The sequence below is a fragment of the Aspergillus multicolor genome, assembly GCF_047715735.1.
Source record: "Aspergillus multicolor strain CBS 133.54 unplaced genomic scaffold BDW74scaffold_12, whole genome shotgun sequence".
NCBI lineage: Eukaryota > Fungi > Ascomycota > Eurotiomycetes > Eurotiales > Aspergillaceae > Aspergillus > Aspergillus multicolor.
In genome coordinates this window covers 222,881-243,920 of record NW_027395963.1, presented here as the reverse complement: position 1 = coordinate 243,920, position 21,040 = coordinate 222,881, and the positions used below count along the sequence as shown (strand labels likewise).

Sequence of the window (21,040 nt, the reverse complement as noted above, 5' to 3'; positions counted from 1 at the left end):
CCTAACAACCGGCACCATGGGTATGCACAACCTACCCACTCTGCGACAGCATCTCTAATGTTCCAGCCAGGCCTAACACCAGTCCACTTCTTCTCGCACGGCTCAACAATGATGCTGGGCGAGGAATCCTCGTCCGCAGAATACTGGCGCAAATGCGGCGCAGAAGCTCTAGCCCGGGGCATCAAGGGCGTCGTTATCATGGTACAAATTCCCAGTCCCCAATCCAACACCCATCTAACAAGATAATAATCCAGGGCGCACACTGGGACACAACCGGCCCCGGCATCGAAGTCAGCACCAACCCAACGCCTGGCAAAAGCCCCGTCGCCTACGTGCACCCCTCCAAATACGAAAACTACAACCTAACGCCCGACCTCCCCACAAGCGCCCGGTGCATCTCCCTCCTGCAATCTTCCGGGATCCCCGTCACGGGGAACGACAAGTTCGACTGGATTCACGACGTCTACCTCATTCTCATCCACATGTTCCCTGGGACCTCGCCGCCGACCACGATCATCAGCATGAACTGCCACTACGACCCGCACTACCACATCAAAATCGGCTCTGCGCTGCGCCAGTTGCGAGGGGAGAACTACCTCCTCATCGGAACCGGTGGGGCAGTTCATAACCTCTACCGAAACCGGTGGGGACCGATGCTGCGGTTCCGGGATAACTTTGCGCAGGAAACCCCGCCGGAAGACTGGGCGTTGGAGTTTCGACAGGCGGTTGAAGATGTTATCATTAAGACGAAGGGTGGGCCGGGGCTTCGGAGGGCGATGAGTCGGCTTATGAAGCACCCACAGTACAGGGATGCGCATGGGACGGATGACCATTTCATGGCGGCGTTGTTTGTGGCGGGGCTCGTTGGGGATTGGGAGGATGTTGGGACTGAAGCGAGGCTTGGGGCGGAGAGTTGGGAGTTGACGAATATGTGTAATTCGCAGTTTACGTTTGGGTTTTGGGAGGGGAAGGGGGGGAGGTTGGTGGAGGTTTAATTGGACACCCGAGTCGAGGCTTATCTTGGACATCAATGATGATTTGTTTGCCTTTGATTGTAATGTGCTTACTGGTAACTTGAGTAGGATGTGTCCGTCTATAGAATTTATTCAATGAAGAAGACCCCAGTAAAAGGTCACCAGTAAAAGGTCATCAGGAACGCATCTTTATACACATCTCCCTGTATGGAAGGAGCAACGGGGGGTAAAACGCCACCTAAAACAGGGGAGGTTTGCTTTATTCTTTACTTTACCTAAACCTCTATACCTCATAGCACATGTCATTCATCGGCATGCACCTACTCTTTTCTTGTCCATTTACTTTGCGAGTACCGGATAGCAAGTGCCCAACCGATTAGTCAAAGAAGATAGGATTGGTCAGGCCGGTATATGTCCCTGTCGAGTTTCGCAGCTCCACCCTCAGGAACTTAGTCCATGCAGCAACTCCAATGGACAGAGGTTCGTTGTCAGAGACCGTTTGGTTGAGAATATATCCCTTTTCCGTGACGAAGCAAGCCGTGTGGCCATCGAATCCACTGGTTGCGAGTCGAGCAGTGACAGCCTGGCCGTTCGTCTCGATAGCATCGCCAGTTTGCCCCCCCGTTCCGGTGCCATTGACGGCGACAGTAAAGTCAATCTCCATGTCAGACTGATTGGCGATGTAGACTCGTCGACGTTTGACCCCCTCGACGATTGCCGCCGTGCTCAGCGAGCTTGCTTTGACCCTGGTGCAAGGGCGCCCAACCATGCTCGGTGGGTGATGCGTGTCGCTCCCTCCAATTCCTGTAATGCGACGACCCTCCACAAGCAGGCTCTGCCAGAGCGCGATGGCAGCCTCATTGATATCTTGAGTGACTCCATCGTTCCAGATTTCCATGGCATCATTGTACTTGAACTCCGGGTCCAGATTCCAGATGCACTCCTTGCATGGCATGTACGGGTGGTTCACAGATACAAACCCGCCAGCGCGATGCACCTGGGCAGCGGCATCGGCATACCCAGTATCAGTGTTGTTTCCATCTGGGCCATATCGCCATTCAACAGTCTGGCCGGCCTCGAGCCCAACAGCCTGCCAGTGCCCAAACCGCGTCGTGACCTCCATCCCGCGCCCAACGAGCAAGCCCATCTCATCCGGCGCAAATGCTCCCATCACATCATTTCCGCTGCGACTGTTATGCTCGGTGGAGATATAGAAGTCGAGCTCCTGCTGCAACGCATGTTCGACCTGCTGCGTCGGCGTATACGACCCATCAGAGTACGTCGTATGCACGTGGAAGTCCCCCTTTAGCCAGACCTGCCCATCGGTCCCATTATCCATGCGGGCTCGCCTGCCGGCGTCAAGTCCTAGATCTGATGCGGCGTATTGCACCGAGAACCGCGGGCCCGCAACGGCCTCATACCCATACTCGACGGTGATGTTGTAGTCGACGTATTCCCCCGCAATCTGCGTATTCGCAACAAGAACATGCCACGTCCCCGACGCCACGGGACCACCAACGTACATGGGCGTCGTCTCGGCAGGCGTGAAGGTGAAGTTGTCCAGCAGGTTGAACGACCACCCGCGAAAGCCAGTGGTGGCATTACGCGCGTCTTCTATTGTGTATCCGCGCTCGTCGAACACGCCAATGTCCACTTTGCTCGAGGTCGCGTTTGTGTAGGCGTATGAGACGTGGATTGAGGTTGCCCCGCCGGGGACGTCGAAGGGGATGTAGGTGTACTCTGCTACGGCGGTGGGGTAGAGACGTCCTGTGAAAGTGTCGCGGTCATTGGGTGTAGTATGGCCACGGTCTGCGCATGCAGTGGCCAAAGCTGCGAGGGAGAAGAGAGCTAGGAGTTTCATGGTTATTCCCTAGTTTTGACAATTGGATAGGGGGATGGGGACCTTGTTGGTCCATAACCAGAGTCCCTTTTATATTCCCCTCTGGACATCACTGCTTGATCGACAAGTATGCAAGATGAGAGAGTTCAAGATGACAAAAGGCCAATGGCAGACGACGACCTCAAGCACGGGGTGTCCTAGGCAAGATATACATGATCTTGGCAGGATATTTAGCCAAACTTTACCAACGAGCAGTTCACCACGTGGGAGCCATCACGACATAAGATTTGGCGATCGAGCCGTGTCCGGAGGTCTTCCAAGGCACTCTGGAAGACCATGCAGGGTCCAAGAAGAGCCGGTGGACTTGGCACACGGAGTAACCGCGACCGCAGCCTCCAAGCTGTCCGGTAATTATTTATAGCGTGACTGAACATATCTGGAAGTCTAGGTGAGCCTTAATGTTGATGTCTAAACCGTAGCATAGAACCCGAGTCATGCATGGAACATTGGCATCGAAGCTCTGCACCTAGGGTAGGCAGTCTACCGTATATACGTCCCAATGTGCATAAATGGGTCAGCGCTGCTAGTTTTCAGGCTGGTATGTACCCCAAGATCACCCTTTGAGCTTTGCTTGATTCTTGCTTGCAGCTGTCATTAGTATTGCGCGTGATTTCCGCAGCCTTTCTCTCTATATTTGCCATGATATCCTTGCAACACGGTCAAATGCGTTACTCGTAAGAAGACCCAGCCCGACGACGATTCCGGCAATACCCCGCGAAGCGTTGATAGTGTTCGAGACCCCGCAATAATGCCATCCTCCACGCCTCTGGCAGAACCATACTATCACTGAACAGAATCTTCTACAACCGAGACAACTCCGAAAGGAAGAAATGGGATGATGGCGGTGGCGTCGATCATCCCGGGCCGTTGGGCGGAGTGGAGAGCGATCTGATTGGCGGCCTCAAAGATAAGGCGACAACTGTCCCAAAGAGGCTAGACCCGGAGACATTTGTCGGTGGTTCTATTCCGAGTCAGATCTTTGTTTGCTGGAGGCGTCGATAGTGCTGAGAGCTAGCAGGCAACCCTCCGAGGCCGGGAATAACTTCGTGGAAGTGAAGGCTGTATACAATTCTACATCCTGAGCACTGATTCCCCTTCTATCGAGCAAGTGGTACGTGTTCCTGGTTCCTGAAGCCAGTGGCGGTGACTAATGACCATTGACCACAAGGCGATGCCATCCCCACCCCGATTTCAAAGCAGGTGGATCATGTCCCTCATTCCACTCGATTCTGCAGACCAACTCTGGCACCCAGGAGCTATATAAAGACCTTCCTGTTCCTGCCTAATCATGCAGTCCATCAACCCTGCCATACCACCTCACATCCCTCACAATGGCCCTCCCTGACGTCGAGAACACCCCCGCCGCGGGCATCCCCTACTTCACCCCGGCCCAGAACCCCGCTGCTGGAACGGCCGCCAACCCCCAGACCAGCGGCAATGCCGTCCCCAAGCTCTACACCCCCCTCACAGTCCGCGGCCTGACCTTCCACAACCGCCTCGGCCTCGCCCCTCTCTGCCAGTACTCCGCGCAGGACGGCCACATGACCGACTACCACATCGCGCACCTGGGCTCCATCGCCCAGCGCGGCCCCGGCCTGATGATGATCGAAGCGACCTCCGTCTCCCCCGAAGGCCGCATCACCCCGCAGGACGTCGGTCTCTGGAAGGACTCCCAAATCGCACCCATGAAGCGCGTCATCGACTTCGTACACTCGCAGTCCCAGAAGATCGGTGTCCAAATCGCCCACGCCGGCCGCAAGGCCTCCAACATCGCCCCCTGGCTCATGAACCAGGGCGTCATCGCCACCGAGAAGGTCGGCGGCTGGCCTGACCGCGTCTTCGGCCCCTCCACCGTCCCCTTCCACGAGTCCTTCCCCACTCCCAGGGCCATGACCAAGGACGACATCGAGCAGTTCAAGCGCGACTGGTCCGCCGCCTGCAAGCGCGCCATCGCCGCCGGCGCAGACTTCATCGAGATTCACAACGCCCACGGCTACCTGCTCTCCTCCTTCCTCTCCCCCTCCTCCAACACCCGCACCGACGAGTACGGCGGCTCATTCGAGAACCGCATCCGCCTCTCCCTCGAAATCGCCCAGATAACCCGTGACGCTGTCGGCGACAACGTCCCCGTCTTCCTCCGCGTTTCCGCCACCGACTGGATCGAGGAGACCCTCCCCGAGGAATCCTGGAAACTCTCCGACTCCGTGCGCTTCGCTGAGGCCCTCGCCGCCCAGGGCGCCATCGACCTGATCGACGTCTCCTCTGGCGGCGTCCACGCCGCGCAGAAGGTCAAGTCCGGACCGGCCTTCCAGGCCCCCTTCGCCGTCGCCATCAAGAAGGCCGTTGGCGATAAGCTCCTTGTTGCTACTGTTGGAACCATCACCAACGGCAAGCAGGCGAACAAGCTGCTTGAGGAGGATGGACTGGATGTTGCGCTTGTGGGCCGTGGGTTCCAGAAGGACCCTGGTCTTGCGTGGACGTTTGCGCAGCACCTTGGTACGGAGATTGCCATGGCCAGCCAGATCCGTTGGGGCTTTACGCGAAGGGGTGGCACTCCGTACATTGATCCTAATGTCTACAAGGAGAGTATTTTTGAGTAAGCGGTTGCAGCATTTGCATGGAATGACAGCGTGGGGCTTTTGTTTTTGAATGAATATATACCAGATCATAGACGATAGACAATAAAGTCAGCTACTATCTAGTTCAGTCTGTTTGCTCCGTTCATATTATTGTTTTGTGTCTTGTTGGAACATATGCACAGGGATTTTTGATTGGTGAATGAGTTACCAGCAGAGTGTGGAGATTGAGAAAGTATCCTAGCCTAGGGGGACTTGATCGGATATTCCCCCATCTAATCTTGATCTATATTACACACAGTGCTTGCTGAGCGGAACAAGGACTACGTAAAAAAGATTTGATTTCACTAGTCGACGAGACATCAAATACACAGGGTAAGCTAGTCTCCACATAGGTCAAGATAAAAGCACGCGGAAAGAAATGAGATGTATGTTCTAGTCTATCCACATAGGTACCGTCCAATCTATCTATCGTAACAATCTAGAATCCCGACATTTCCCAGGATAAGAAACCCCCGCCCTTAGAGCTTCGCCTTGAACGCCCCACCGTCCAGATTCTTCAAAACATTGTCATTCCACGGATACGGATCAAAGACCAACTCATTGACCGGATTCTGGGTACTCGCGCGCTTAAACAGGTCGGGGTAGACATCGCCATCGCTCCGGCCAAGCGCACTATCAAGCTGCCAATCGGGGATCTTCCAGGCATCGACGAGACGCACGGCATGCGGGCGGATCTCATCAAGGAGCTTCATGACCTCGCTTGTCTGCGTGAGGCCGATTTGACGAACCGTTACAGCGGCAGACGAGAAGAACTCGGAGGACTCGCGCTCGAGGGTGTGGAGGGCGTAGAGGCGGAATAAGCTACGCAGAATGTGTGCCGTGTCTTTGTCGAGGGCGGATGTTAGTTCGGGGGATGTGACGGCCTCGTAGAAATTCTTGACGACGAGGTACTGTGAGAGTGCCGTAGACAGGCGCCAGAAGTTCACGAGCAGGCTGTTCCAGCTGCGCTTTTCGACGTCCCTGTATTTGAGCGTTTCGAAGGTGAGGTGCGCGGTGCGCCAGGCGAAGGCTGCGACGATGTCGGCGTCGTTGCCGAGGATGTCGAAGGAGGCGCCTTTGTCGCGGCGGGCAAGGTAGGCTTGCAGGATGCGCGAGGTGTCGTTTGCTGTGCCCTTGCCGGCGAGGACGGCGCGGGCGGATTTGAGGAGCTACAGCACAATCCTGTCAGTAGGGGTTCTAAGATGGTGATAGCTGAGACATACGTATCGAGCGACCTGCTGGGTGAGCATGTAGTTGTCGCCTTCCCAGGTCAAGGTGGGCAGGTAATCTGAGTACCACGGGCCAATGCCGCTGTAGTTACTGTAGCCGTGGCCACCGCAGGCGCGACGGCAGACCTCAAGACCCTCGCCGGCGGTTGTACTAGCCAGCGCCTTGAGACCGCATGATGTGGCGTGGAGGTCGGCGAGGAGATCCGAACCAGCTCGGAGTTGCTCTGGACCGGCACCGCGCTTCTCCTGGTCTGCCTGCGAAGCAGCCTTCATGCGCTCCTGGTTCTCTTGGTACAGGCGCATCATACCGCGGCCGGTGAAGTGCAGAGCGTACATTGCGGCCAGTAGCGGGAGAAGCCGGATCTGGACCATCTTGTAGTTGAGCACTTGGTTTTCCTCGGTGCCGGCTTTGGCGTCACGGTCTTGGAATTGGCGGCGGACCGCACAGTACCGGACTGCGATAGTTACACCGCGGGCGAGGACGCCGCCGGCTTGGAGGACAATGTTCGAGCGCACCCATGTCATGGTTCCGTACATGAGTGATGGCGAGGCGGGGCGGAGGTACTTGTTCGTGGCCTTGTCAACCTGCGCAAATCGTGCCAGCATGTTGACGTGGGGAATCTTTAACTTGTTAAACAGGAGGAAGCCGTTGTCCATGGTGCTGCACCCGTTAGTCCCATCCCACCAACCCAATGCAGAAAACTCACTTGTAACCAAACTTCGGCCCAATATCACCAACATAAACATTCTCTAGCGGCTGATGCGTCTCCATATCGCGGATCTGCACAACAAACGGATGTGGACCGTAGTTCTTGCCACCAATATATAACTGCGCCATCACGACCGCATGGTTCGCCGTCCGTCCCAATGACCCGATCCACCACTTGCTCGCTGTCAGACTCGGAGAGTGGATGACGAATGTCTGGTCCGAGGGGTCCCATGTAGCTGTCGTCTCCAGGCCACGTACATTGGACCCGTGTCCGAGTTCCGTTTGTGCATAGCACCCGATAATCTCGTAGTTCCGGGCTCTTTCGAAGAATAGCTTGTGCTGTTCGGGTGTACCTTGTTCGCGAAGGGTCACCTAACAGCCACCAGGTGTTAGCCACTTCGATTTCGAATCCCAGAATAGCGGAAAGAGTACAGGTGCGGACTTACCAAAAACATGGACGCATGAAGCCCATACGGCGTCGGCTCCGCCACCAGCTCATTCGCAACATGAACCTCCTCATCTGTCCAGTTATGCACCTTCTTCAACTGCTGCAGTCTCTTTCCGCGGGCCAGCGCAAGCTGGATTTTTTCCGTGCGGCCGAGGACATGATTCCGCGACTTGTCGAATACTTTGTCGCTCTTCAGTATTTCCAGTATCTCGTCTTGTTTTTGCAGCGCTTCTTTCGTGTGCAGGAGGTTTCCGAGCGTGTCGACGTCTACTTTCGATTGTGCGCGTTCCTGTGTCAGGAGTTGTGTTCCCTGCGGCGAGGCGGGCTTGAGGGCTTGCACCCAGGCGGGAGGTGAATTCGGCATGATTTCGTGAGCTCGTGAGGTGAAAATGGAAGAAAAAGTTCGAGAAGAAGAAAGAGAGAAGAAAGGGGTATCAGCAACCGAGGCAGAGGTAATAAATACGTGGAATTGGGTGCCCCGGACTCCACGGGGTTCAGACGAACGGGACGTTGGGACTGGGACTGGGACCGGAGATTGACGTGAAGCTGAGCTGACCCGAGGGTAATCCCAATGCGGCAATTGCCGAGGCTTCTCTGTAGATGCCTGGGTGCCTTATCTCGGCCGACAACGAGGACTAAACCGAGCTGAGCTCTGTTGATTACAACTTTATATGCGAGATCGATCACAAGGCATGGAATTAGCTTCGGAAAGCCGTATACCGAATGACTTGACCAGGACCCATGTCCGATCCATGCGCGATGGAGTTAGCGTGGCTACGAGGATTGATTCCCTTTGGCCGAGGCGGCAGTTGATGAGCCGACCTGCCCTGTTATCTTAACGATCAGTGGTGATCATTGGCTGGCCGTTTTCACGTGGATCACGAACTCTCCCTGTGAGTCCCGAATATTGAGCGTCCGGGCAGCTAATGATTTCAAAACCCATCACATGAAGTCCATCCGAGAGGTTCGTTTCAGCTTTGCGTTAACCTTTTCCCGATGTACGTGGGACGGAATTGGGTCTCAGGGTCTTTGGGTGAACTTGATTCATGGCGCCAGATGGTTGACAAAATTCCGAATGGTATCGATACCAAAGACGAGCTTCTGAACGATGCCGGTTAACGTACGTCGGCTGGCCTGGCTGATCGAATGCGGGCGACTTGACTCGCCCTGCTGGGGGGTAAGACGAAGAGGAGCTACCCCGCGATCCGTCCTTCTCCATCTTACTCCACCAGATAGACTGACATGCACCAATTCCCTTCTTATTGAATTAACTCCACATGCACTCATCACATTACTTAGTATACTCATTATCTCTTTGAGATGCCTTCACCACTTAAGGCAGAAATCATCGATGGTGTCAAGACCTTCATCCCACTAGGTACGGATCTATGTTCCTCTATTCCAAGAGCGCGGCTGATAAACATCCCAGAGAACAACCCCGACGTTCTCAAGATCCTCTGTGAGAATCTCCAGGTCTTGCCCGATGTCAGTTTCCATGATATTCTCTCAACCTCCACCGAAGTCCTTCAATTTTGCGATTTCCGGCCCTGTCACGCCCTCATTGTCCTAGCGCACCGGCCTATATACCAAGCCGCCCGCTCAGCAGTCCATCCAACCATCCCAGAGTACAAAGGCTCAGGCCCCGATGAACCAGTTATATGGATGAAGCAGACTATTGGACACGCCTGTGGACTGATGGCTCTCCTGCACGTCCTCTTCAACCTTGAAGGTGGCCGATATGTGCGCCCCGGCACGGACTTGGACGCGCTCTGTCAACAAGCTATCCCTCTAGCACCCGCAGAGCGAGCGCAGCTGCTCTACGACTCTAGGTTTCTGGAAGAGGCGCACATGGATGCGGCGTCGCGCGGGTCCTCGAGTGTCCCCTCGCCTCGAGACGACAATCAACACCATTTCTTGGCTTTCGTCCAGAAGAACGGGAGAGTTTGGGAGTTGAATGGGGGGATGAATGGACCCTTGCTCCGAGGAGAGCTTGGTGAGGGTAAGGATCTGTTGAGTGAAAAGGGCCTCGAGCTCACTGTTCGAGACTTCTTGGTTGCTGCTGAGCAGAGTGGATGCGATGAGATGAGTATTGTGGCGGTCACTGGGGCTGATGCTTTAACATAGACTTGACTATGAGAAACATGGCTTCGGTCGACGCTCCTTCTACTGCTTGAGGAACTGTTCGAGTCACGGCCGCTACGTGATGGCTGCGATTGATACAGAAGCTTCCGAGACTCTAAAGACTCTCAATGTAGCAGTTTAATTGAGTATTCTTCTAAGAAGATCTCGTACGTGGTACTGTTGGACAGAAATACATAGTCATCATACTGTATGGGTATAGCGCTGGATATATATATTGTAACGATATAGTTAGAACGACCACAGAAACCCAAAACCCTGCACTATTGACATAATGCTGTAACTAGACAAGCTAAGGAGCATTATCTGTAAAAGCTCTATTCAGCCTAATAACAATGCGGCTATTATCAAGACCCTTACTCCCCTGTCCAAACCCCCGACCTGCCAGTATATTTCCACCAATCATCACCATGCCCAACGTCTATATTAACTCCTGCGGACCCCTCACATCTCCATTCTCCACACTCCTCTATCAATCGAAACAAGTACAAAATCCTGAACGAAAAGAGTGGGAAAATGCCATTTACAAACCCCATAATCCCCGGCTCAAACCCGGACCCCAGCATAATCCGCGTCGGAACGTCTTACTTCCTCGTAACCTCAACATTCGAATACACGCCGTCGGCACCCATCTACCACAGCACAGACCTAATAAAATGGACGCTAATCACACACGCCATAACCCGTCCCTCGCAGTTACAAATCCAAACGCCCGAACCAGGCGGCGGCGTCTGGGCAACGACGATCCGGTACCATGAACCCACGAAAAGGTTCTATGTTATTGCGGCTAGTTTTTCGAGGTATAGACCGCAAGATGATGACCGTGTTTGGCCGAGGGGCTTTTATGTCAGCACTGACTGGGAGGGGATTTTTGACCCCTCGGGAGATGGCTGGAGCGAGAGTGTTTGGCTTGATGGGGTGGGGTTTGATCAGGATGTACGCCGTCCCTTTCTGGCTGTTTCCCCTTCTCCCTGTTACATATAGAATGGTGTGCTGATATGACGGGTTAGCTATTCTTCGACGACGACGGAACAGTCTATTTAAGCAGTACATACCGCAAGCACGAACGAACCCCCGTCCCATCCGGCACAAACCAGCTCAAGGACTTCGCAATCCACATCTGCACAATCAATCTCGAAACCGGAACAGCCACGTCCGCACCAAAACTCATCCGCGATTCAAAAAGCGGATCCGGTGTATCAGAGGGTTCGCATATCTTCAAGCGCGGGAAGTACTACTACCTCTTCACGGCGGAGGGTGGCACGGAGTCCGGCCACAGCGAGTGGGTGAGTCGATCCGAAACATCAGCGTTTGGACCGTGGGAGGTTGGACCTGTGGACGACGTGAATCCGCTTTTTGGATCGGGAGTTAGTCGTGAGGACGAGGTGCAGAATACAGGACATGCGGATTTTGTTGAGGATGTTGAGGGGAACTGGTGGGCTGTGTTTTTGGGTGTGAGGCCTGTTTGGAGGGAGAGTGAAAATAGGTGGGAGGGGAGTGTTTTTGGTATGTTACCCTCTTCTGTTTTCCCTTCTCAGCGTTTGAGAAATGAGGGAAATACTGATGAATATAGGACGAGAAACCTTCCTTGCCCCAGTAACATGGAGAAACGACTGGCCGACCGTAAACAGCAAGAAACGTATAACCCTAAGCGTCGACTCACCTCACCTGTACCAGTACACCGCGCCGATATCCTGGCGCGACGAATTCATCTCAGACACGCTGCAACTAGGCTGGTACAGGAAGAACACACCGCTGAAGAAAGACTACACTCTACTCTCCTCCGACCCATCACAAGGAAAGTCAGGGCTTCGTCTCCACGGCGCCCCATACACACTCTCAACACCCTCGTGTCCAACGCTCTTCCTGCGCAAACAGAACGCTAGATACTGTACTTGGGAAACGAAGCTGAGATTTAGGCCGGACAGTGTACATGTTGAAGCTGGGACGGTCGTGTATCGCGATTACTATACGTCCGCTAGTCTCGGGATTCGATTGGCGCCTGAGACGGAGACAGAGGAGGGTTTGGGCGTTGCAGCTAATGCGGAAAGCGAAAGAAAGAGAATCATTCGCTTCACACCGAGCAACACGCATTCCACGCCCGGCGCTTCAGGCCAGAGTGTTGATATCCCGCTTATTTCGAGCACGAGCGATGTAGTTCTGGTCATAGAGTCCGGGGATGCGTATCGGTTTGGATTCCGGGAGATACTCGAAGACCAAGAGACGGAGGGAGAAGTGAATTGGGTTGGAGAGGTCAGCAATAGGGCACTCATTGAGGCGCCGCTGCCGATTGGGGCGCCGTTCACGGGGTCTATGTTGGGGCTCTATTCAATCGGGGATCGGGAGACTGTGAGGGTTCCGGCGGATTTTGAGTATGTGGAGGTTAAGGAGGGTAGATCCTAGAAAAGGGAACGGAAGGATATGTTTATGATAGCAATGCAATCAAGCGGCCGTGACTGGGTATGGGTGTTAAAGCTGTGTACAGGAAAAAATCAGCGTAAATGCTTTAAAGGACGTAGATGTCGCCATCTCAAACCGGGTTGGCGCGCTGCTCAACAGTCCTTTCCATATCATCGCTCTTCGTCTCTTTGGAGCCCTCAGCCGCAGAAATATCCTGCACCTTGACCATCCCGCTCCTCATAACCGGCGACATCAGTACCTTCTCCCAATCATGCACCATCTCCGTATTCGTCGTGGACATGCGTACCTCCCCACCCGCGCGCTCAATCATCTCCTCCTCATACTCCGCAATCGCTTCTCCTCTCGTCTTGTCCCCATAAAAAAACTCTTGGATCGCTGTTGCTAACCTCCCCCCATCCGTTACTGAGTGGTTCAGGCCCTGACCCCGCTGATACGTCATCGCGTGCGCCGCATCTCCAGCCAGCGTAACCCGTCCATCATGGTTATCCCACCGATGCTCCTCGAGTCCCGGGTCAAAGTCCGTTAGGCTCATGTACCAGACCTCCTGATCGTCGGGCAACCATTCAAACGCCGACCTCCAGGGATCCGTAAAGTGCGTCGCAAACTGCTTGACCTGCGCTAGGCGCCGTGCATTATCCCAGTGTCTCGTTGACTCTTGTTCCTCCAACGGCGAATACCACGAGATATAGAAGAAGAACGTCCAGCTCGCCGGATCTGGATCCGATGCGTCGTGGAGACCGAAGAACGAGAAAAATCCGGCGGGGTTTATGGCTGCAATGTACAGCGGGTGGAATGTCCGGAGGAAGCGCGCTTGCTCTGCTGTGTATTTCGCCTGGATCCAGGTCGCGCAGTACGGAACCGTCCGTATAGACCCATCCTTCGGACCAAGCAGTAAATCCCTAACCTTAGACCGCGCCCCATCAGCACCGACAATCAGACTCGCCGTTATCCTCTCATCTCCGTCAAAGTACGCCGTCGCGGTGTTTCCGTCCCCCGAATAGTCAATACCCGCAATCTTATGATTGTACCGGATATCCAAACCCTCGGCTAGTAGATGGCGGAGCTTTCTTCGTCGTAAACGGTAGAACTTCTGTGCAGGAATGGTGGTGAGGACCTCGCCTGTCGCGCCATTCAGGAACTTGATGCAGTCGGATTCGGCGGTGGGCGTTGAGGGGTCGACTTGTACGCTCTGGATGCGAGACCACATGACTTCCGGCATGAGGGATTGGAGTGCCGCCGCGCCCCAATGTAACCCCATGTTCCAGTCGCGCGGTTGGAAGTCGATGCTGGGATTCTTTTCGACGATTGTGCAGGGTATCCCGGCCTGGAGTGCACTGTGTTAGTTTGACGTTTTGATGGAGGCTGGGTGATTGACGGACCTTTTTCAGACCTTGTGCGAGTGCAAGACCTGTTGAACCTGTGGTTGACACATCGGTTAGTGGCGTGTGGCTATAATGCTTGTGTATAGGAGGAGGAAGAGGGGGAGGGGATGTACGCACCCGCGCCAACGATCAGGACTGTGACATCCTCGGTACTGGTACTTGAATCCTCAGCAGCCGAAAAACGACGACCGGGGAATAAAGCTGATAGTCGTCTTAACAAACTCATAGTGGACGAGGCTAGTGTAGGTGCGGAGGGGAAAGAGAGAGAGGGAAAAAAGTTAGAGATAGCATGACGGCATTTTCTTCAGAGTCCAGGATATCCAGGAATGATCAGGAATCAGACCATCGAATCCCCTGTGGTGAATTTATCAGTGGAGACGGTTGACGAGGAAAGAGCCACTGCCATGCCGTGTGCCGAGCCGTGTCTGCAGTGCAATCGACAGGTTGCAGTGAATAGTGTAGCAGAGGGTGAAGGATTGCCATCGCTGCTAGTCTACTGGGCCTCGGTCGGAGGGAGCCTGTGCGCTGGGGGGCACGGAGGATTTGAAATGCATGGCGATAGTAGTGACATTCTTCAGCAGCACAGTAGTCTACCCAGGGAGACGGTACCGGAAGGAAACTAGCTTAAGCTTCAATAGCCATGTGCAGTGTGGGGTGGAGCGGAGGGGCAGGCTCGAGTCTGCAGAAACGAAATTAATGATTGCCCGCACAGGCACAGCTGCACAAGCGATGTTGAAGAAAAACAAAGTCTTTGTGTCTGGGTCAGCCTGGACGGGGATCCTCTTGGCTGGCTGCCAACAGTCACCTGCCGGACCGGCTGGGTTTGCTTTGTCTATTGCAGCAACGGAAGCTCAGACCAGTCGCAGTTGCAATAGTCCAAGAGTCAGTCGATCTGTTCCCATCGTGATCCATGGTTCCCCCTTTTGCCCCCGAGATTCGGTTCGGCCCACTCTTTCACTTGCAACTCACAAGTCAGTCAAGTCCTCCTATTTCACCTCCTCCCCGATCGATCCTGACCGACTCTACCACAAACCCAGACCAACCATGACACAATACAGCGACGACGATTTGGACTCGGCCTACGGTGACGACTCACTCATCGGCGACGACACAAAGACCCTCTCTACCTACATCACCGACTACCGCTACGAGTTCGGCCGCCGGTACCACTCCTACCGCGATGGCGCATACTGGGTACCTCACCTACAATCTCTCCAGCCTCAATGGCAACGAAGCTCATAACCCAGGGACCCAATGATGAAACGGCGAACGCGCAGCAGGATCTGGCTCATCATATGTATTTCCTCACCCTAGACGGGCAGCTGCACCTGGCGCCTATCCCGAATCCGCAGGTCCGTCAACACGACTTTTTCCGACCGATCGCGTTTTGACATCAACCACTGAGCAGGAAATCCTCGACGTCGGCACCGGGACCGGTATCTGGGCAATGTGCGTATCCTGATAATCCAGTCAAAATCTTAAACCCGGCCGAGCCGAACTGATAAATGCCGACCGCAGCGACGCCGCCGACGAATACCCCTCCGCCCGAGTCACCGGCGTTGACCTCTCCCCCATCCAGCCCTCCTTCGTACCTCCGAACTGCATATTCGAAATCGATGACATCACACTGCCCTGGACGTATGCCGAGAACCATTTCGACTTTATCCATATCCGCGAGATGTTCGGGTGCATCCCCGACTGGGACGAGTTCTTTCGGAATTGCTGGCATTGTCTGAAACCGGGCGGGTATATCGAGGTGGTGGAACACTCGGTTCAGCCGATCGCAGATGACGAGACAATGGGACCAGATCACTTTTATCACGAATGGGGGAGAATCGTCGTCGAGTCGGGGCAGCAGTCGGGCAAAACGTTCACAATCTGGGAGGAGAGCTCGGCGCGGCTGAAGGACGCGGGGTTCGTGGACATCGTGGAGCAGCCGTTCAAGTGGCCGATGAATGGGTTCGTCTCGCGATTTCGACAATTTCGGACGGTCGCTAATGCTGGATATTGGTGTAGCTGGAGTAGCGATCCGACATTGCACGAACTTGTAAGTCGCTCCTTTCCCCTTCGTATCCGACCGCACTGACTCGGTCGCTCGCCAAGGGCCGCTGGAACCAATTCCGCCTCAACGGCGGCATCGAAGGATTCATGCTCCGTCTCCTCACAACAACCCTGGGCTGGTCGTACGAGAGCGCCCAGGTCCACCTCGCGCAGATGAGAGCCGTATTGCGAGATTACCGAACACACGCATATCTCCCGGGGACAGTGGTATATGCTCGAAAACCGGGACCGGGCACGTCGCCGCCGGTTCGCTAGCCTGCAGCTAGAGACTGTAGTATTCGCATCGGGTCGGTCATTGTCCTTTCTTCCGTTCAAGTGTCTATCAGCCTTGTTGATCGAGCTGCATTGCACTGCACTATACCCTGTATTTGACCTGCATCAGTACCTTAATCAGTAGCATACGTACCACAGTTATGAAGTTATGACCAGGAATGTGTTCTGCGTTCTGCGTTCTCCGATCCGTCGGAGGCTAAGCTGAGGCAGAGAAGACTCTTGCTTTAAGTACTTCGAGCCAGACTATAAAAATAGGTAAGAACCCCTGACGTGTTCTCCAGGCCCCGGCACCGACGGCAGGATTGTGGATTGGGCATTGTGGATAGCGGTTATCCGTCAACCGGCGGGGCGGAATGTGACCCGTCACCTAGGCTGCTGTCCATCACTAACGGAGTGAGTTAGTCGCTGGTTTACCTGGCATTAGACCGGCGCTGATCCAAGGAGATTGCGTGCACCGTGAGGGGTCGAGACTCGAGAGGTACTTTTGCTATCTGCAAAGTGGACTAAAGGCTAGATGTGGCAAGCGCGAACGAGTCAACAAGTCAAGAGTCAACAAATCAGGACACAGGGCCCAAGGAATGTGATGTGATTGTGATAGTGATAGTGACTTTAGGCTAGAACTAGCTACTACGGAGTACTAGACTGCGGCTTGCCAACCATGTGCTTAGGGTAACCTTACTATCCTTGACAGCGGCTAGGATCGGTAGTATGAACTCAAGCCCTCGCCCGAGCGTACTCCGTTGATACAAACGCTGAAATCTTGACTATTCTGTCCAGTACGCAGGAAGATTCAATCATGCAGGTGGACGCATTGGACGGGACGGGTTGACGGTGGGGACGGTGCGATACCTACCAACTAATCTGTACAAACGGGACGAGGGACTTCGCTCGGGATTATGCTCGTCGCCACGGTATTTCGGAATCGGTAGGATGCCCGTGTTCAATATGTTGCAAGGGACTGCAGTACAGCACTTGGCGTCTGCGTTGCGTGGCTTGTCGGCCTCTGCGAAGTTGGGACCGATAGCGGGCGCAGAGCCCCAGAGGCTGGGGGTGGAGGGTTAGGTTGAGGAAGTAGGTAGGGTAGGTTTTGTCAGGGTTCCTGCAGGTACCGGGGGAAGCGTTATAGAGCCCCTTGTGCGCCCGAGGCCTTCCAAGGTTGAGAATCTCCTTGGATAGCTTGTCATACTACCGCTACGGTTTAGAGAGACCATGGAATTGATGGGATAATCACAATTTCTCATATCATAGACTCTATCCATAGACTTTTTTCCCTCTAGGAACTATTCATCTGTTCCTGTCTACATCGCGCGCCGTGTTCCAAGAGCAGATGGATAACCCGCTTATTCCCATCTTGTTTAGCATAGTCCAGCACTATTTTGCTTGATCGATCAGGGGCATTGACAAACACATCATCGCGTGCCAGAAGGCGCTCCATATAGTCAAGCTTCTCCTCAACTTCTGCATACATCAATGGGCTTGAACCACCATTGTCTGTATGGTCAGCATAAAGTGTCTTGCATGAGAGAAGCATCTTGAAGATAGCATCATTGCGCACAAGAATAGCCTCGTGCAATGCCGTTCGTCCATGCCAGTTTTCGGAATTGACATTTAGTGAGGGCGCTGGAGCATCCACTTAACCATGCCTTCCCTCCCTTCTCGGCAAGCATGCATGAGCGCGTTCCAACCAATCCGGTCCTGGTAGTTTAAATCGGTATCTGGGTGTTGTAGGAGCAGCTCGGCTCCGGGGATTGGGATCGATGCCTGGCTGTCTGAGCAGAAGCGCAAGGGTTGTCTCAAGCTTTGAATCAATCGCCCTGGATATCGCAGTGTTCCCTTGTTTGTCGGTGAGATTGACGCCGCTGCAGTCCCGCGAAAGAAGCAACCTGACGAAGGTCTCATTACTCGCCTCGATTGCGATTATGAGCGGCGTCTAGCCTGAGAAATTTGGGGAGCATGGGTTGGTGCTTTTGCAAGAAATAAGAGCTCTGAACAAGTATGTTTGAAGGCCAATGTCACGCTCTTTTCTGGCACCTGAATCCGCAGAATAGTCGGGCTCAAAGGATGCGAGTGAATGCAGGACCGTATCTTTATCTTTGTTCTGGCATTCGAATTGGTGCGGCGTAAAGAGGGAGGCCAGGTACGGGAGAGCGCGCAGGTACGATAGCTGGTCTTCGGGTGTGAGATGAATAGTAATATGGAGCTGGAGCTCGAGGGGTAAGATGCTCATGATTAAGGCTGTTGATTCAGAGTGGAAGAAACCGAGAGCTCTGGAGATCAAAAGGTCAACACCCAGGACTCATCATGCCGAAATAGGAAGGACCCAGGCGCACCCACCCGCCCGACGAACGAAGATCACACACTCTGTCGTTCTTCCTCTGCCGACCTTCCAGTCTGATGCCAGTCTCTGTTGTACAGCATCGACCCATTTCTAATGCACGTCCACATATTGATCAAGGTCCAGACACCAGCCGTTGAATCACCATGGTATTGGCATCTCTTTTTCTTTCACCCTAACCAATGCAACCTGATAGTCCGACGCTGTCATTGTCGGCAGGGGCCAACGATCGGACATTATGTCTATAACTCCCGGCAGGCGCCCACCTCCCCATGGGGCCTAGCTTCGCAACATACAGCTGGGCCTTCCTGGGGCCGACCTCGAGCAGTCGGTGCTTGCTCGCAGGTCTCAACTCACCGTCATCATCTGTGATTTTGATTGATCAGTACCACTATCAGAGACCAAAAATCCTCTGACGACCTCACCGGAAACGTGACGCAGCACCCATACCTTATGCTGCGGAGCGCTTACAGACACTCGTCGGCTAGCTTATGGCTCCCGATGACTCCGCCGCAGGGATTCTGATGGAGGATTTGGCGGTTTGAGCGATCTGCGACATGGGCGAAGACATACCACTTGTGACGATGATCAACACTCGAGCGTGCCCAGGAACGCCAGTTCAGGTACCGTATGAACAAGTGCTTCTTACACGGCGTCTATGGAGTACCAAGTCTTCCGACCCTGTCTTGGCTATAGGACCGTGTAGTATAGCCCAGTGGTAAGCCATACCTATATTGGATAGGCAGAGATCCAAAAATAGTTATCGTAGTGCTCCTTGACACCTGCATCTGCATGACGTCTGAAATCCGAAACTCACCAGGCACCCACGATCCATCAAAGAATCTACACAGCGGCACCCTTTCCTTTCATTTCGCGTTAGAAGAAAGCAAAGCAAAATATCAACCATGAGCCCCGCATTACCACTGCAAATCCATCTCGAAATCGCAATCTTCCTCGAGGTGGAAGACCAGCTCTCCTACCTGCGAGCCTTTCCACAGTTGGCACGACTATTCGGACCCCGCCACTTCGCACCAAAAGGTAAATTCCGGGACAACATCCTGCATTGTATTACGGAAACACATACGGCGGACCTCGCCCTCGACACGGCGATCTTCACAGACCTCATCGCGTGCAGTGGTGCCAATCTACACATCCAAAATCGCTTCAATTACACCCCCTTGAACAACGCCATCGGCGCATCCAACTACACATTTGCCAAGCTCATCCTAGACAAGGATCCCAGCGGGATCAATCTCAAAGACGAACAAGGCAGATCTGCACTACACCGCGCCGTCGAAGAGGACTTCATATCGGGGCTAGCTCTGCTCCTCGCGCAGCCGGGCATTGATCCAAACTTGACCAATGAGGAGGACCAGAACATGACGGCGCTGATCAAATGTCTTAGGGGAAACTTTAACAAAGGCGCCGAACTACTGATTGCACTTGAAAACATCGACTTGAATCATGTGGACGGGTACAGCCACACGGCGCTCTTCTATGCTGCGGGCTGGGGGAAAGAGGATCTTGTACGGCGGATGCTAGGTCGCACGGACCTTGAGGTTGAACTTGATGTTAATCAGGAGGACTCGCTCGGTCACACAGCGCTGTACCATGCGGCTGTAGAGAACCATGTTGGCATTGTGGATATGCTTCTGGATACGGGGAGGATTCGCGTGCATTGGGAAGATGGGGGGTACAAGAACCCGTTGCATCCGGCTGCTCGGACTGGCGCGGTTGAGGCCTTGGAGAGGCTTCTTGGGTGTGAGGGGGTGCGTGTTAACGCTGTTGATGGTAGCGGGCATACGGCGTATCAGTATGCCGATGATGAGCGCTGCAGACGGCTGCTCTTGGATCATGGGGCGGTGCCGGGACCGAGTGCTTACTGTCTTCACCCCCGGATAAACACCGTTTAGAGCTTTGGTCGGACTGGAAAAGCACGATGTGATTTTTTGATGAAGGTTTGAAGATTGCAACTATCTGAGGCGACGTCGGAGAGGTCTATCCCGATGTGCCGACTAAGGCTATCTACAGTGGGGCGAGGAGTAGGTATGCTTCGACAGATCCGAATCCTGGGGGTTGTCTTTTCCATTTTTGCAAATTTCGATATAACTCTGGCTACTCCATACCACGCCAGGCCACATCTTTCCGCACGCTATTTCTGTCATGTATGCTTTGGTATATTCTAGTTGCTGCCTAATAACTATTAACATTCTGCATGAGTATGCTTTTAACTTGAAAATGTCGAGTGCAATTTGCAGCTTGCCTACTCATCAATGTCTAGGTCGAGGACGCCGACACCAACGGCTGCTACTTACTGCCTCACATTGGAGGATATGGCTGCATACCTTCACAGTAGGACAAGCTATACCTAAAACGGTTAGTATCCCACAATGTCCGCAACTTTCCTGGACAAGACTCTTCTAATAATCCCAATCTCCCTATCTCTCTGCAGTGACTTATCAAAGGTTATAAACATCATATATTTGAGAAATCTTGCGCCTGTAAATATTGCTGGAGAGTCAACAGAACTTCCCCATGTTTGCAGCCCTAC

At 53.8% G+C, this 21,040-nt stretch overlaps 11 protein-coding genes across 11 annotated transcripts; 6 read left to right on the top strand and 5 right to left on the bottom strand.

The window, feature by feature from the left end:
• Nucleotides 1-16: 16 nt before the first annotated feature.
• Nucleotides 17-995, top strand: BDW74DRAFT_185218 (DODA-type extradiol aromatic ring-opening family dioxygenase; the record flags this gene model as incomplete). The annotated part of the gene is made up of 3 exons (XM_073731002.1): nucleotides 17-20; nucleotides 71-201; nucleotides 255-995. The coding sequence occupies 3 exons, from the start codon at nucleotides 17-19 to the stop codon at nucleotides 993-995; spliced, it is 876 nt and encodes a 291-aa protein (XP_073583846.1).
• A 291-nt stretch (nucleotides 996-1,286) lies between these two features.
• On the bottom strand, nucleotides 1,287-2,174 carry BDW74DRAFT_153050 (PHP domain protein). The gene has a single exon (XM_073724460.1). It carries the CDS (start codon nucleotides 2,143-2,145, stop codon nucleotides 1,351-1,353), a length of 795 nt encoding a protein of 264 aa, XP_073583845.1. The 5' UTR covers nucleotides 2,146-2,174; the 3' UTR covers nucleotides 1,287-1,350.
• Nucleotides 2,175-4,205: 2,031 nt separating this feature from the next.
• Nucleotides 4,206-5,474, top strand: BDW74DRAFT_178124 (NADH:flavin oxidoreductase/NADH oxidase; the record flags this gene model as incomplete). Its single annotated transcript, XM_073729122.1, has 1 exon — nucleotides 4,206-5,474. The coding sequence occupies one exon, from the start codon at nucleotides 4,206-4,208 to the stop codon at nucleotides 5,472-5,474; it is 1,269 nt and encodes a 422-aa protein (XP_073583844.1).
• Nucleotides 5,475-5,805: 331 nt separating this feature from the next.
• BDW74DRAFT_153047 (uncharacterized protein) lies at nucleotides 5,806-8,493 on the bottom strand. The gene is made up of 4 exons (XM_073724459.1): nucleotides 7,877-8,493; nucleotides 7,429-7,802; nucleotides 6,716-7,382; nucleotides 5,806-6,661 (listed from the first exon to the last, which is right to left on the bottom strand). The coding sequence occupies exons 1-4, from the start codon at nucleotides 8,240-8,242 to the stop codon at nucleotides 5,972-5,974; spliced, it is 2,097 nt and encodes a 698-aa protein (XP_073583843.1). The 5' UTR covers nucleotides 8,243-8,493; the 3' UTR covers nucleotides 5,806-5,971.
• A 613-nt stretch (nucleotides 8,494-9,106) lies between these two features.
• Nucleotides 9,107-10,099, top strand: BDW74DRAFT_153045 (uncharacterized protein; the record flags this gene model as incomplete). Its single annotated transcript, XM_073724458.1, has 2 exons — nucleotides 9,107-9,256; nucleotides 9,308-10,099. Coding segments are annotated over exons 1-2 (748 nt in total), but the record flags the coding sequence as incomplete, so codon positions are not given.
• A 434-nt stretch (nucleotides 10,100-10,533) lies between these two features.
• Nucleotides 10,534-12,420, top strand: BDW74DRAFT_185217 (glycoside hydrolase family 43 protein; the record flags this gene model as incomplete). The annotated part of the gene is made up of 3 exons (XM_073731001.1): nucleotides 10,534-10,953; nucleotides 11,028-11,523; nucleotides 11,591-12,420. The coding sequence occupies 3 exons, from the start codon at nucleotides 10,534-10,536 to the stop codon at nucleotides 12,418-12,420; spliced, it is 1,746 nt and encodes a 581-aa protein (XP_073583841.1).
• BDW74DRAFT_19243 (FAD-dependent oxidoreductase) lies at nucleotides 12,419-14,209 on the bottom strand. The gene is made up of 3 exons (XM_073732158.1): nucleotides 13,938-14,209; nucleotides 13,818-13,855; nucleotides 12,419-13,762 (listed from the first exon to the last, which is right to left on the bottom strand). The coding sequence occupies exons 1-3, from the start codon at nucleotides 14,044-14,046 to the stop codon at nucleotides 12,548-12,550; spliced, it is 1,362 nt and encodes a 453-aa protein (XP_073583840.1). The 5' UTR covers nucleotides 14,047-14,209; the 3' UTR covers nucleotides 12,419-12,547.
• Nucleotides 14,210-14,864: 655 nt separating this feature from the next.
• Nucleotides 14,865-16,136, top strand: BDW74DRAFT_167851 (uncharacterized protein; the record flags this gene model as incomplete). The annotated part of the gene is made up of 6 exons (XM_073726750.1): nucleotides 14,865-15,014; nucleotides 15,068-15,172; nucleotides 15,226-15,269; nucleotides 15,339-15,779; nucleotides 15,837-15,867; nucleotides 15,924-16,136. The coding sequence occupies 6 exons, from the start codon at nucleotides 14,865-14,867 to the stop codon at nucleotides 16,134-16,136; spliced, it is 984 nt and encodes a 327-aa protein (XP_073583839.1).
• Nucleotides 16,137-17,390: 1,254 nt separating this feature from the next.
• On the bottom strand, nucleotides 17,391-17,884 carry BDW74DRAFT_19200 (uncharacterized protein). Its single transcript, XM_073732157.1, has one exon. It carries the CDS (start codon nucleotides 17,683-17,685, stop codon nucleotides 17,428-17,430), a length of 258 nt encoding a protein of 85 aa, XP_073583838.1. The 5' UTR covers nucleotides 17,686-17,884; the 3' UTR covers nucleotides 17,391-17,427.
• Nucleotides 17,885-18,738, bottom strand: BDW74DRAFT_19199 (uncharacterized protein). Its single transcript, XM_073732156.1, has 2 exons — nucleotides 18,489-18,738; nucleotides 17,885-18,421 (listed from the first exon to the last, which is right to left on the bottom strand). Exons 1-2 carry the CDS (start codon nucleotides 18,578-18,580, stop codon nucleotides 18,085-18,087), a joined length of 429 nt encoding a protein of 142 aa, XP_073583837.1. The 5' UTR covers nucleotides 18,581-18,738; the 3' UTR covers nucleotides 17,885-18,084.
• A 567-nt stretch (nucleotides 18,739-19,305) lies between these two features.
• On the top strand, nucleotides 19,306-20,708 carry BDW74DRAFT_153023 (ankyrin repeat domain-containing protein). Its single transcript, XM_073724457.1, has one exon. The coding sequence runs from the start codon at nucleotides 19,395-19,397 to the stop codon at nucleotides 20,400-20,402; it is 1,008 nt and encodes a 335-aa protein (XP_073583836.1). The 5' UTR covers nucleotides 19,306-19,394; the 3' UTR covers nucleotides 20,403-20,708.
• The last annotated feature ends 332 nt before the right edge of the window (nucleotides 20,709-21,040 follow it).